Source organism: Alternaria atra (assembly GCF_907166805.1).
Source record: "Alternaria atra isolate CS162 genome assembly, contig: 29, whole genome shotgun sequence".
NCBI classification, from domain to species: Eukaryota; Fungi; Ascomycota; class Dothideomycetes; order Pleosporales; family Pleosporaceae; genus Alternaria; species Alternaria atra.
In genome coordinates, this window is record NW_025091327.1 from 2,023,590 (window position 1) to 2,037,582 (window position 13,993).

A 13,993-nucleotide genomic window follows, 5' to 3' on the forward strand; every position below is an offset into this window, starting at 1 on the left:
AGAAACGATGAACCTCTAGAAGTGAAACATGGTCTAAGCCCAGTAACCTAGCAGCGCCATCAGACCAGCACCAAGGACCATTAGACCGAAGGCCTTGAGTGTCCTGCTAACAGGTCCCTTTTGCATGTAAGGGCTGAACATGAACTCGTGGGCCATGAGCTCAACAAGACCAGTGTAGATGAGGATACCAGCACTGATGGAGTCGAAGACACCGTTGGTGAGCAATGTAGTGCGTGACTCGGGGGCAAATGACTGTCGGACACCTAGACCGATAGCAATAGCGATAGGGGTGGAAAGACCGTACGCCAGACCGAGGAGGTATGGGGTCCAACGCTTGGATGCTGGCCAGGGAACTTCAGCAAGACGTGTTCCAAGACCAAGGCCCTCGAACATCTGATGGAATACCAGGACAATATAGAGTGTGATGAATTCTTCGCCAGACACGGCAAGTGTGAGGCCGATGAAAATGGAGTGGAAGATGACACCGAATTCGAGGATGAAGACGGCAGTCAGCTGGGAGGCGTAGCCTTCAGGCACAAGGGCACGAGGGGTCATGTCGGACTTGATCTCAGCTTCGTGGTCGACGTGGTCGCGCTGATGGCCGAGATGGTCTTCACCGCGCAAGTTGGGATTGCCAGCGTTTCCCTCAAGGTCGCCTGCCTTTTTCTCCTTCAGGTTGTTCTCGTAGCTGCTGAAGTCGTCGGCGTGCGCCACTGGTGGGGTCCCTGCAGGTGCGTGGCTGTGGTCATGGTCATGATCACTGCCAAACTTGGCATAACGCATAGTCATGAGCTCAAGGAAGAACATGAGGAAGAGAGTCATAAGGGCAATGCCTTCGGGCCAGGGGTATGCGGCGATGACACCAGTCAAACACTCATTACCCAGTGCTTCGTTCGCGGGAGCGAGAAGATGAATGAATGCGGTGGTGATGATCACACCCGAACCGAAGTACTTTGCAGCGAAGAAGACCCAGTTGGGTACTAACTTGTGGCGTGTACGTCTTGCCAGAACAGGGAACATTGCACCTGTATGGTATTAGTGCGCGAAGATCAAGATAGCTTTGTTGCACGTACCGAAGCTAGATGCCACCATAATGACAAAAATGGACGAGATGCGGGTACCCATGCGGCCATCGTACTCGTTGTCGCTGCCGCAAGTGATAACCTCATCGGGCTGTGTCTCTGCACCTTGATCTTGACGGAGCACAAGGCGCGCAATCTGGAGGGCGGTGGAAGCCATGTTGGTATAGTAAGAGCTTGCCGTAGATGGGGAAAGGGTGAAGATGCAGAGTATTCGCTAAAAAGTATTTTTGATCAAAAAGAACTTTGATATGGTTGATCTCTGGTTGGTGTGGACCCTAATGTCTGGTAATGGTCCAGTAGAGAAGCAGAACCCGGTAAGCTTTCTTGGGTATGCAGAGAAGCTTGGTTCCGGCTCAGCGGTTCGTGTCTTGTGCAGTCTTGGGTAACAACAAGCACTATATAATGGATCTTTTAGGACAATTAAGCACCCTGATGGATAGAAGAGAATGCTTGACGGGTCTCGTAGAAATCGACGGGGCACGGCGTTGGCAGGAAGATGTGAAGACGGGCCATATGCCAAAAGAGCTTTACTTGGAGTACCGTGATGGTGCGCTAAGATAGAATATCTCACTGGTGCATCGAATAGCAGGGCCTATGGCGTCGAGTGTGGCTGTCATTCGTGGGGGACATGTTTGAAGTGCAATTAGAATGCGAAAAGAACGTGGGATTATTGTCAACCATGGTGTTGGGATGCGGCATGTGCGACGATGAAGTTGTTAGTATGCGGCGAACGAGCGTTCTGCAACTGCCACCTTAGTCAGCCGCAATGCTAGTCGCGATTTGACTTACTGGAGCGAAAACTTCAACAATCCCACATCGGAGGGACATTTACGTCCATTTCAAACTTCTGCATCCGCATTGGGTACCTCCACCGAGACAAGTATGGGCCGGCACCGCAAAGATACGAATAGAAGTCGACCTGACCCCATTTCAGAGGGAAGAAATATTTGACAGTATTCGCGCTCCTTTGTACGATGCGATACCCACCAGGCGCTTCCCGACGAACCGACGAAGTAAACTGAACGCGTTCCTAAAGGAGAGCGACAAAGCAACGTCGCAAGTATACCCGCACCCGAAGTACAACCCAAACTCCTACGAAGTCAATATGCAACGATGCATGCCTATGGATGCAGGGGTGAAAGTAAGAAGATGAGCTACGGCATACTTTGGTCAGAAAGTAGTGAGCTCCTTTTGTTGAGATGGTGAGGCTGTCTCGATACTTGGCGAATTGCCTGGTTAAGTAAGATGCTGGATCCGCGCATGTCGCAATGCTCGTTGTAACTGCATTTAGGTTCTGTCGGAAGCAGCTGATGTGGTGATGGACGCAGTCTCCGCATTCTCCTCACGCGCTGCCGCGTGATCCGGCGATATACACCAGGCATCGTCGACAAAGACAGAAATGTAGATGCACGTCTGCAGACAGTAAAGAGGCCAGGATGTTCGCTATAATACTAAAACGTATATACGTCGGCCCGCTTCGACTCTCCAGGAGCTCTGAATGGTTGGTTCACATGACACCATGGTGAGGGGCTGTGGACTGGTGTGAGATGTATCAGGCCCGCCAATGCGCGACGGGGCGGGGTCGCGTCGCATATACAATTGGATTCGATGGCCATGGCGATGTCAGCAACTCGATACACTCCAGGCGATCGAGACATGCAATACGGAAATGAGTATCGGCGCACGGAGGATGGGGATCGAAAAGTTAATACAATCGGTGGTACTGAAACCTGTTTGTGAGGCTAGAGGCGAGCAACCGAGGGCGTGCACTCACACTGCTTTGTTGCTGTGGGGAACATCCTGGACGACTTGGCGCGATGGAGCATCGATGATGTACCAAGGTACTCTTTTGCATAGCAGACAGCCCCACTCGACAATGTCACTCCAATGCTGCGACCACAGATGCGATGGAAAGCATTGACGGCGGAGGTGACAGCTCCAGTACATCAACCAGTGTATTCGCGCAGAGAGTCCAGGCCTTTGTTTTGAAGCTGTTAGGCGCGAGTCGATGTTCGTGCATCCTTGCTTCTTACGCAGAGCGTGGCGGGAGCCAATCAATAGCGCATGCCGTGAGGGGCTATGACGTCTCGATTCCTGTTTCGTATAGCTCCTGCCGCAACTCCAACAGGTGACCGCATAGATGCCTAGCTTCTCCTCCTTATAACTCCGCCTTGTCTCACTCTATTCCTCTATCTCACTGTCAACTCTCCCCTCGATCACTCGTCAGCACATACAGCTGCTGTCAAGGTTCCGGAGTTTCATCACAACATCAAAACCGCCATCATGATTGAGGAAGTCTTGAAGAAGACGTCGGAGCTGTTCCCGCTGCCAACAGCAACAGCTTCATCTCTGCCTTCGGTTGCCCCCGTTCCCACTGTCATTCCCGGCAGCGAGCCCGTCTACGAGGTTGCCGGCGATGCTGGACAGAAGACCCTCTGGGTCGTCTTTGCTCTCATGCTGATCGCCTCTGCTGGATTCACTGTTATGTCGTGGAAGGTCCCATTGGTAAGTACCCCATACTGAGTGAGTCGGGATAGTTTGTCTAACACATCCTAGAACAAGCGCCTCTACCATGTCATCACCACCATCATCACTCTCACCGCGGCCCTCTCCTACTTCGCCATGGCCACTGGACACGGTGTTTCCCTGAACAAGATCGTCGAGCGCGAGCAGCATGACCACGTTCCCGACACCTACACCACCACCTACCGCCAGGTCTACTGGGCCCGTTACGTCGACTGGAGCATCACCACGCCTCTCCTGCTCCTCGATCTTGGTCTCCTTGCTGGCATGTCCGGTGGACACATGTTCATGATGATCGTTGCCGACTTGATCATGGTCTTGACTGGTCTCTTCGCTGCTTTCGGCACTGAGGACACTCCTCAGAAGTGGGGATGGTACACCATTGCTTGCATTGCCTTCATCTTCATCTTCTGGCACCTTGGCCTTAACGGTGGTGCCAACGCCCGCGCCAAGGGTGACAAGCTCCGCACTTTCTTCGTTTCCATCGCTGCCTACACTGCCATCCTCTGGACTGCCTACCCCATGTAAGTTTGCCAATCAGTATACTCGTTCTTTTCGTGTTACTAATGCCTTCCTAGTGTCTGGGGTGTTGCCGACGGTGCGCGCAAGGCTAGCGTCGATGCTGAGATCATCTCCTACGCTATTCTCGATGTCCTCGCCAAGGCTGTCTTCGGTGCCTGGCTCCTTGTTGCCCACGCTAACATGCGCGAGAGCGATGTTGAGCTCAACGGCTTCTGGGCCAACGGCCTCAGCCGCGAGGGTGCTATCCGTATTGGTGAGGACGATGGTGCTTAAATGCACTTCGTCAACACGACTACTGTATCACTTCTAGTATAGAATGCTTCGACAAATGTGGTTCGCCTTTACTATAGAAGGACCGGAACCGGTGACAGCAAGGAAAAAGCTTACGCGGCATTCTGTTTTTTTACTGTCCTGTTAGGCAGTATCTCTTCTCAATGATCTAGCTTTTCATGGATGGAGTTGGAGGCTTGTCAATAGTTACGGGATTGGACGCCTATGATATGGACGTTTCATAGTTAATGCGATAATGATATTGATCTCGTACTCTTCTCACGGACCGCGTACCGGCTTACCGCCGAGCCACTCAATCTAATGTGCCACCACGTGGAAATAGTGATCCGTGTCTCCCGCATTAGTCGTCAGTCTCCCTCACCCGAGTACCTCTATATAGTTCACTGGTCTTGGCTTCAGTGCTGTAGTCAAGTTTGATTGCCCATTGATGCGGCACTCAGTATCTACCATGTTCTCGTCACTACTTACGGTTGTGCTCGCGGCGCTTCTTGTGCAACCGTACGACATCCTTAACTGTGCCGTTGTCTACATTCTAACACACTGCCAGCGCATTCTCGACCAGCCCTAGCTCGCCATCTCCCACCCCCACACCATCTGCAGACTGCGTAGTTAACGTTTTCAAATCGCCTCCGCGCCAGACCAACTGTACCTTCTACGAAACCACGACTACTTCGACGGCATATACAGACTGTGGCGGGTGCACGCTTAAAACGAAGGTCTTGGGCGTAGGGCTTGTGAGTGTTTCTCTCAGAATATAGATGGGAGAGTGAAACGAGAAAGCTAACTATGGTGACTATGGTAGGGTTGTCGGGTCGCTACTACAGTTCAAGGTACTGCGACTGAGACCGTTACCGCCTGCGAGACGATTTGAAGATACCACGGGTGGGATGAAAACAAATTAGAGCTGGGCGATAGGTAGCTTGGTTAGCGTAGTATTCAATGCAATGAATACGAACAAGCTCGTTCTCTACGAGTTGTACTCCAGCTGTACCACACCGCGGAAGGTATACATGGTAATGTACGCTAAGAGTCTATCCAGAAAAATGCGAAGTCTACATGAGAATGTTACTAGTACGGTGGTGACTGCTAGTTCAGGTACTTGGGCATTCTTCCAGAAGATCGACTACAGATGCCCAAGCCGCCTCACATCGCAACCTTCGGCGCCGTGTCAAGGAAGTGTCGCCAGGAATTGAACATGCGGCATGTGCTCATCGTCTCGCGCATGGACTCGATACTGGTCAGGTACCATTCCGGCTGACGCAAAATCAAGGCAGCATGACAGCGACCAAGAATCGCACGATCATGTCTTGCCGCCTTGGGGGGGTGCGTCTTTTTGCTCATGCGACGTAGGGTGACGCGGTGACGGCACGCGCCTGACCCTGGCCATATCGCTGCAGGGATGCAGTAGGCGGCTGCCCCGCAACCAAGCCGCGGTGCAACAAAGCAACCTTGGAAGGCACCTCTCCCCTCTCGTCTCACATTGAGATTCCCCTTAAGTACCCGTAGCAGCCCCTTTGATCACCTGCCACCAACATCACTTACCTACTTACTTACTTACTTACTACTCAATCTCTCTTGAAGCGACTAACCACAATTGCCAATATGACATCCGAGAACGCTGACATTGTCGACGAGACGCCCATCTCTCCCGTTCGCTCCCTAGACAGGCGCAACAGTCTGGAGAAGCACCTGCAGCATCGCCCGGAACCCCAGGATCTGAAGAACAGGCATATTCTGCTAGACACTACAACCGCTCCGTATGTTTCTGAAGCTCTTGAGAAGCTCCATTGGGGAGGGGAGCTCCTTCCTTTACAGCAGCCTCACTAACGACGAATCCACGGTAGTGCTCTTCAAGCCAAGGCCCTCGAACTAGAGCGTCAACGTGCAACCGATAACCTCAAGAAGGGCCTCAACTCGCGCCCCGAACGCGCCGAATTGATTGACCGCAACATTCTCCCCGCCTCCAACGCTGCGCCTGCTCTGCAGGGACACCAGAAGGAACTCGACATGCACATGAGGGCGGATAGTCTGGAGAAGGGGCTGCAGAGCAGGCCAAGCCCGGAAGAGCTTGTAAAGAAGGGCATTTTGGACGCTGAGGAAGCTCCTGTCAAGGACGCTTGAGCTTTGCACGCGGCCAAAGCCACGTTGCTGACTTTGTTCATTCATGCATATGGCGTTGGCGGGGGGTTTTTTTTGTCACATATCAAGGTTGAATTGAGCTTCATCCAGACTGTACGGTTATCGCGGAAATGAGTACACAACACATCATGAATCAAATTTCCTGCTCGCTGCTTTGGCGACTACTCTCTCATATGTCACATATCCTCCGCATCACCATGTGCGGACATGAAAAAGGGTCTGTGCAAAGAGTGGCACGAAGCCTGTGACTTCATTAAAATATCATGCTAATGCTAAGTAGCGACAGCCTAACCTCAACCAGTAACAACTGGCAAACAACAATTCTCGCACATGGTCGTCTAGTGACCAACCTTCTCCTCACGGACAACAGTGGTGTTCTTGCCGTCCATGTCAAGATCGGTGCCATGGGCATGGTTCTCGCGGTCAGCCTCGAGGTTCTTGACAAGCTCGGTGATACCGAAAAGGTCGTCCATCTTCTCGAGCGACAATCCCTTGGTCTCGGGAATGAGGAACCAGACAAAGATGAACATGGCAAAGCAGAAGGAGCCGTAGGTGAAGAAAGTTCCGTAACCGCCCTTGCCCATAGTAGCCATCATGTTGGGGGTAGCGCGAGCGACGACGAAGTTGAAGAGCCACTAGTATAAAGTCAGTCTTATGTCTCACATGTATTTCCGTACAGTGTGAACTTACCTGGGTAGCAGCGGCAATGGCTACGTTCAAGGAGCGGAGACGTGCTGCGGGAATTTCAGACACGTAGATCCAGCACACTGGTCCCCAACCGAACTGGAAGAAGAGGGCGAAGAGGAAGACGCAGACCAGGGCAAAGTATCCGGCAGGGGGTACGGGCTGGTTGGGGATGGGTGGGTCGACGCGCATGTAGATACCGATGTAGAACATGGCCAGTCCCTGCGCGATCGAGGTCCAGAGGAGCGAACGACGACGACCAAGGGAATCGGCAGCAAAGATCAAGAAGGCGAAACATCCAACCATCTTGACGATACCGTAGATACCGGTAGCGAATAGCTTGACCGAGTTACCCTTGAGACCAAGAGCAGCGAAAATTTGTGGCGCGTAGTAGTTGATGGCGTTGGTTCCGGTCATTTGTTGGCAGATCATGAGTCCAATGGAGATCAGAGCACGCTTTCGGTTACCGGGGATGGTGAACATCTCCTTGAGAAGATCCTTGACGCTGGCACCGGCAACGAGCATACGCTCGTGCTCAAGCTGATCGGCGATATCCTTGATCTCGTCCTGGACATAGGTGTGAGACGAGGGCAAGTTTCGCATGCGGGCAAGGACTGCGGTGGCCTCCTCCCACTTGTCTTGCTTGGCGAGGAAGCGGGGCGACTCCTTGTTCAGGGCCATGCAGCCGACAAGGAGAACGGCGGGAAGAGCTTGGAGAGCGAGAGGAACAATGTAAACTTGAGCGCCACCGGAGAGATGCATGAGGGATCCGTAGTTGACCCAGAAGGCGAGACAGGTTCCAGTGGCAATGAAGAGTTGGTAAAGACCGGTGAGACCACCACGGATACCACGGGGAGCGTTCTCAGAAATGTAAAGAGGGACAACCATGGAGGCGCCTCCGACACCAAGACCAGCAATGAAGCGACCGACATACATGGCCTCGAGAGAACCCATGGCAACGGCTTGGATAATGCAACCGACAATGGTCACGAGACCGGCGACTTGAAGTGCCATCTTACGACCCCAGCGATCGGCAAACCACGAGGCGACGAAGCAACCAGCGAAACATCCAGCTTGCAGGGTCGAGGCGATGTTGGCGTTCAAGTTGGCCTTGCCGACCTTGTCAAGGTTGGTAATTTTGTACTTGCTAGATTTCATGTCAGTGTCGTGAAAACGAATCAAGTGCAGAGAGGAAGCACATACTCTTGGAACTCCTTCAGTTCGAGCACACCACCAATGGTTCCGATATCGAAACCGAACAACATGCCACCGAAGCAGGCTGAGCCAGCCATGGCGAAGGCACGCCATCCGTAAATCTCATGAGGATCGGTCTTGATGGAGTCGTTCTTGACGATCATGCGAATGAACTTCGCACCGGCGGATGGAGACGACATGACGGCGGATAGTTGATAACGTTCTACTGTATCGGGTGGCTATTATAGATCTATCTTATCGTTAGCATGCATGTATGACGCATGGAAGAGCTGTTGTGAAACACAAGGACCGAATACATACCTTGTCGGTGGGCGACTGCTAAACCTCAAACTGACCCTGGACCAGACGCTGGTGTACGACACCAGATGGAGCTCGAAGGGAATGAGTGAGAAGAGAGATGTCTCCGCAGGTTGATGTTCAAAACCCCAGTGGGATGTGCATGGCTCATCTATATAAACAGGACAGTACTGCGGCCCATGCGCTATCCCGCTATCTTCGCAGCACTAGCTCCTTGCTCAAGACGGGGTAACTGCCTGGTCCAACGCCGCGGTCTTTGCCATCCTGCCTCGAGCTATCATGATCTCCCAGACTAGACCCCAGACTCCACGTTCCGAATCCTCCACAGACAGCTCTCACAGCTGCCGCTAGAGCCAACCGACTTCCCCCAGACCGGGTAGCTAGATCGTCAGATGAACGAATTCTAGTGACTCCAGCCAATAGAGTTGGTGCAAGACCAGCGCCGCACCTTCTCAAAGAGAGCATGGTGTTGACATTGTCTTGGCCCGGCGGAAACCTCGTGGTGGGATTTGTGGAGTCAGTGAAAGACCGTCTTGGAACCGCCAAGTCCGCGCCTTTTTCCGTCCAGTTGCGAGGAAGCGTGGCGTTGCAACTTCAATGATACAAGGCTTGCCAAGAAATAGGTCCCCAGGCCGGTAGGCCAGTCTGGGGTGTCCCCACTCTCGAGTGCTGGGGAGAATCGAGCAACGGCCAGCCTTTCCGTGTTTGGTTTGGTAGTATATCTGACCCCCGCTGATGACAGGCGCTACGGTTGTTGTGGCCATTTATCCGCGTATTAGACCTGCGAGAGAGTCGGGGTCATGGATGCCCCACGGTCGTGCCGACGCGTGATGGGTCGATTGCAAAGGATTGTGGATGCTGTGGAGAGGAGACGGGTTCATGTAGGCAAAATAGACGTCCACGAGTTGTCAATTATGGTCGTGGGGTGATGGGTACTTTGTAGGTTTTCAGGCAAAAGAGAGGGTTCGGTGTTTGGTGTCGCGAACCTCGGTCGAAGTCGCGACACCAGATACCTGCAGTCACCACTTAAGACTCGAAAGTCCCACGAACGAAGAGCCTCAAGATTGTCAAAGAGAAAACCTTGTCTCGTGTAAACGACTACGGCGAAAATCGATACCGGAATCAAGCCTTTTCGCCTCATCACGCCCGAATCCGCAGCTTGTACAGGTTGCTTCCGTCTTGGAGTTCTGGGCTCCTGGGCATTTCGGCTGCGCTTAACACCACCAATACCAATCCATCAGCAGCTCACGTCAAGATTATTTCTGAACAAAGTCATCGCCAAGGAAACTGAACATAATCGCCCGCGCAGCGGAGATAGCGGACACGGAAGTTTGCATTGCATATTTACCGTCAGTCGGTCCAGCCAGAGACAGGCGTATCGTATTGTGGTCAGCCACTTGCAGAAGCAAACACCGTTAGGGACCGGAAACCGGAGGCATGACAGCCACGACAGCACACGCCAATCGGGCTTTCAATCTCCATCCTTTCTCCACGAATCCGCTCAAGACGCGTGACGATGTCGTTGCAGCTGTGGGTTCACTGCTCGATCCCCTCATTCCTGGCTTCTCCCCAGAAAATGCTTTGATCAAGGTAGGCAGCACGGGTACACGTTTTGATGAGACAGGCGCCCAAGTCGAGGGCTTCGCACGCCCATTATGGGGTCTTGCACCACTATTAGCTGGTGGCAGCAAGTATGCGGAAACCGATAAATTCGTTCAAGGCCTCATCTCTGGTACGGATCCTGAGAGCCCAGAGTTTTGGGGATACATGGAGGATACGGATCAGAGAATGGTGGAGGCGTGTCCGATTGGATTCACACTTGCTGTTGCGAACAAAGAGTTTTGGGATCCATTGACGGACAAGCAGAAGAAGAATGTAGAGACGTGGTTAGGGAGTATGAACGACAAGAAGATGCCGGATACAAACTGGTATGATGGCCATTTTGTTTCTTCGAGTTCCCCTTTTCTTGTGTTGTGAGATCCGATATTAAGATTCCGACAGGCTTTGGTTCCGCGTTTTCGCCAACCTGGGACTCGAGAGGAATGGGGCCAAATGGTCGAAAGAGCAACTGGAAAAGGACATCAAACAGCTGAACACGTACTACCGTGGTGATGGCTGGTCCAACGACGGACCTGACACATACCGCCAGATGGACTACTACTCTGGCTCCTTTGCGATCCAATACCTCCAACTCCTCTACTCCAAACTAGCCGCAGACATTGACCCAGAGCAAGCTGAAGAGTACAAAAAGCGCGCACGCATGTACGCGCTTGATTTTGTACACTACTTCGACCCCGAAGGTCGCGCCATCACCTTTGGTCGCTCATTGACGTATCGCTGGGCCATGGTCGCCTTCTGGGGCGCCGTCGCCTACGCCGATCTCGAACTTCCCGAACCACTCTCCTGGGGCGTAGTAAAAGGAATCTGGCTGCGTAATTTACGTTGGTGGACAACACAACACGACATCTTCCAGTCCAATGGCATGCTCACAGTGGGCTACTCATATCCCAACTATTACCTGGCCGAGAACTACAACTCGCCACAAAGTCCATACTGGTGCATGCTCGCCTTTGCCTGTCTCGCAGTCCCTGAATCGCACCCTTTCTGGTCTGCCAAAGAAGAACCGCATCCTTTCGCCAACACGCGCGTTGTACGCTCCCTCCCTCATCCGCGACAGATTGTCTGCCGGTCCGGCGGCCACAGCTTCCTCCTTTCAAGCGGTCAGTCCTGCCATTACGCTATCAAGAACAGCAACGCCAAGTACGGAAAATTCGCCTACAGCGCCGCCTTTGCATACTCTGTCTCGACCGGCTACCAGGAGCTTGAGCAATTCGTACCAGAGTCGCAAATCGCTTTCTCCGACGATGGGGGCGAGTTGTGGAAGATGCGGAGAGCGCTGAATGGCGACTCGCAGATTGAGGATCGCGATGGCGTACCTGTATTGGTATCAAGCATGAAGCCATGGAGTGATGTGGAGATAACAACATATCTGATCCCACCCGCGGAAGACACACCAAATTGGCATCTACGCGTTCACCGTGTTACCTCCGGCCGCGACATCAAGAGCGCAGAGGGCGCCTGGGCCGTCTACGGCGCACGCGAGTCCGACGGTCGCCTCCTTACTGAATGGAACGGCACGCTGCGGACACTAGATACTTCAATCCCCGAGGGTGGTGCTTCAGATTCCACATCCGCTTTCGCAGCCTCGCCGCGTACAGGCGCAGTAGGTATCACAGATATCTACCAGAGTGAGCGACAGGGCAGTGTTATCTTAGCTGATGCGAATAGCAATCTTGTTGAGAGCAGGACTGTGCTGCCGGTTGTGCAAAAAGATGTCAAGAAGGGGGAGACGACGTGGTTCGTTACGGCTGTGTTTGCTATGCCGGCTAGCAAGGAGGGGTGGAGGGAGAGTTGGAAGGAGGGCTGGGAGAAGAGACCGGCTGTGCCTAGGTGGGTGAAGAGCATGATCGAGGCGTAGCAGTGATGTGAGATGGAGGAATGGTAGTATGATTCATGGCATGTTGAACGAAGTAGGTTGTTAAAGCGCCCTGGGCTTAACGATATAGCATGCAATAGAAAGACTCGAGGGCCCTATGGTAGACTATTGAATTCATAAATAGCAGCTAGTTTAATGAATGACCAAGTTGATTGATGAGGATAGAAGGCTTGATGGGTGAATGGTAGGCTGTAGCGCGAAGTCAGGCGGCTGCGGTGGCGCCCCACCAAATCCACTCACATCCCACTCGTCGACTCGTGCAACCTTTGACTCCACACAAGCGCCGACGAAGATCCATTACCTTCGCTACCATCGCGACTGGACCCTTATTTAATCATCAACCCTCGCTCACTCGTCTCTACACGTCACCAAAACGGCGTCACCAGCCCCAGCCCCCGACAAATCCCGCCCGCCCTCACCTCTGCGCATTGCTAGCCAACTCACGACCGCCTCGGCCATCCTCTGGGACCCCAAGTTTACTTCGCGAGCGCCCCCGGGCAGTCTCAAGCCAGTCCACGCCGGCACTCTTGTAGCCCCGCAGCGCACCGACTCGTCCATCAGCGTCCGCAACCTCGGCGACGGCCATACCGTGCCCATCGTGCCTACCATGGACAACAGAAGACACCCCAGCTCCTTCCAGCAGCTGGAGAAGCTTGGCGAGGGAACCTATGCTACTGTAAGCAGCCACGATGCATTTTGCCTATTGCCTACTAACCCGCCCAGGTGTTCAAAGGCCGCAACCGCCAGACGGGCGAACTTGTAGCCCTCAAAGAGATACACCTTGACTCGGAGGAAGGCACGCCCTCGACGGCTATCCGCGAGATTTCCCTTATGAAGGAATTGCGCCACGAGAATATTGTCCTGCTACACGATGTCATACATACTGAGAACAAGCTTATGCTGGTCTTCGAATTCATGGACAAGGATCTCAAGAGATACATGGATTCGCGGGGCGACCGCGGTGCTTTGGATCCTGTCACCATCAAGTCCTTCATGTACCAGCTGCTCAAGGGAATCGCTTTCTGCCACGAGGCCCGCGTCCTTCACCGCGATCTGAAGCCCCAAAACCTACTGATCAACAACCGCGGCCAGCTCAAGTTGGCCGACTTCGGTCTCGCTCGCGCCTTCGGTATCCCCGTAAACACCTTCTCCAACGAAGTCGTAACCCTGTGGTACCGTGCCCCTGACGTCTTGCTCGGCAGCCGGACTTATAACACAAGCATCGATATTTGGTCAGCAGGATGCATCATGGCTGAGATGTACACTGGGCGGCCACTCTTTCCAGGAACTACCAATGAAGATCAGGTTCAGAAGATCTTCAGGCTTATGGGCACACCGTCGGAGCGGTCATGGCCGGGTATCTCGCAGCTACCAGAGTACAAGAACAACTTTCCCGTATACCACACTCAGGACCTGCGCCTCATACTGCCGCAGGTCGACCAGGTCGGTCTCAGCCTCCTCAATTGCATGCTCCAGCTGCGACCAGAGATGCGCATATCCGCCGTGAACGCCCTTCAACATCCCTGGTTCAACGACCTGCCACAGCGGCAACAGGAGATGGCGCAAATGCAAGCACAGGCGCACGCCCAGGCTCAGCAAGCGCAGATGGAAGGCTACCAAGTGCCTCAAAACGCCTACTAGCAGCAAGCCGTAGACCAAGACGCTCAGACGCTATATTACATGTGCAGCAGCTCCCTCCATATGCACAAAAGGCAATATCGAACGATGACCAGGTCGCCCGGGC

At 53.3% G+C, this 13,993-nt stretch overlaps 6 protein-coding genes across 6 annotated transcripts; 4 read left to right on the top strand and 2 right to left on the bottom strand.

Moving 5' to 3' along the window:
- Positions 1-33: 33 nt before the first annotated feature.
- ALTATR162_LOCUS8991 (uncharacterized protein) lies at positions 34-1,239 on the bottom strand (the record flags this gene model as incomplete). The annotated part of the gene is made up of 2 exons (XM_043316624.1): positions 34-1,025; positions 1,074-1,239. The coding sequence occupies 2 exons, from the start codon at positions 1,237-1,239 to the stop codon at positions 34-36; spliced, it is 1,158 nt and encodes a 385-aa protein (XP_043172559.1).
- Positions 1,240-3,365: 2,126 nt separating this feature from the next.
- Positions 3,366-4,400, top strand: ALTATR162_LOCUS8992 (uncharacterized protein; the record flags this gene model as incomplete). The annotated part of the gene is made up of 3 exons (XM_043316625.1): positions 3,366-3,587; positions 3,639-4,129; positions 4,184-4,400. The coding sequence occupies 3 exons, from the start codon at positions 3,366-3,368 to the stop codon at positions 4,398-4,400; spliced, it is 930 nt and encodes a 309-aa protein (XP_043172560.1).
- A 466-nt stretch (positions 4,401-4,866) lies between these two features.
- Positions 4,867-5,176, top strand: ALTATR162_LOCUS8993 (uncharacterized protein; the record flags this gene model as incomplete). The annotated part of the gene is made up of 2 exons (XM_043316626.1): positions 4,867-4,916; positions 4,966-5,176. 2 exons carry the CDS (start codon positions 4,867-4,869, stop codon positions 5,174-5,176), a joined length of 261 nt encoding a protein of 86 aa, XP_043172561.1.
- An 844-nt stretch (positions 5,177-6,020) lies between these two features.
- Positions 6,021-6,539, top strand: ALTATR162_LOCUS8994 (uncharacterized protein; the record flags this gene model as incomplete). Its single annotated transcript, XM_043316627.1, has 2 exons — positions 6,021-6,175; positions 6,263-6,539. 2 exons carry the CDS (start codon positions 6,021-6,023, stop codon positions 6,537-6,539), a joined length of 432 nt encoding a protein of 143 aa, XP_043172562.1.
- A 356-nt stretch (positions 6,540-6,895) lies between these two features.
- ALTATR162_LOCUS8995 (uncharacterized protein) lies at positions 6,896-8,635 on the bottom strand (the record flags this gene model as incomplete). Its single annotated transcript, XM_043316628.1, has 3 exons — positions 6,896-7,192; positions 7,248-8,388; positions 8,445-8,635. 3 exons carry the CDS (start codon positions 8,633-8,635, stop codon positions 6,896-6,898), a joined length of 1,629 nt encoding a protein of 542 aa, XP_043172563.1.
- Positions 8,636-10,190: 1,555 nt separating this feature from the next.
- On the top strand, positions 10,191-13,890 carry ALTATR162_LOCUS8996 (uncharacterized protein; the record flags this gene model as incomplete). Its single annotated transcript, XM_043316629.1, has 4 exons — positions 10,191-10,681; positions 10,755-12,203; positions 12,685-12,925; positions 12,973-13,890. 4 exons carry the CDS (start codon positions 10,191-10,193, stop codon positions 13,888-13,890), a joined length of 3,099 nt encoding a protein of 1,032 aa, XP_043172564.1.
- Between the last annotated feature and the right edge of the window lie 103 nt (positions 13,891-13,993).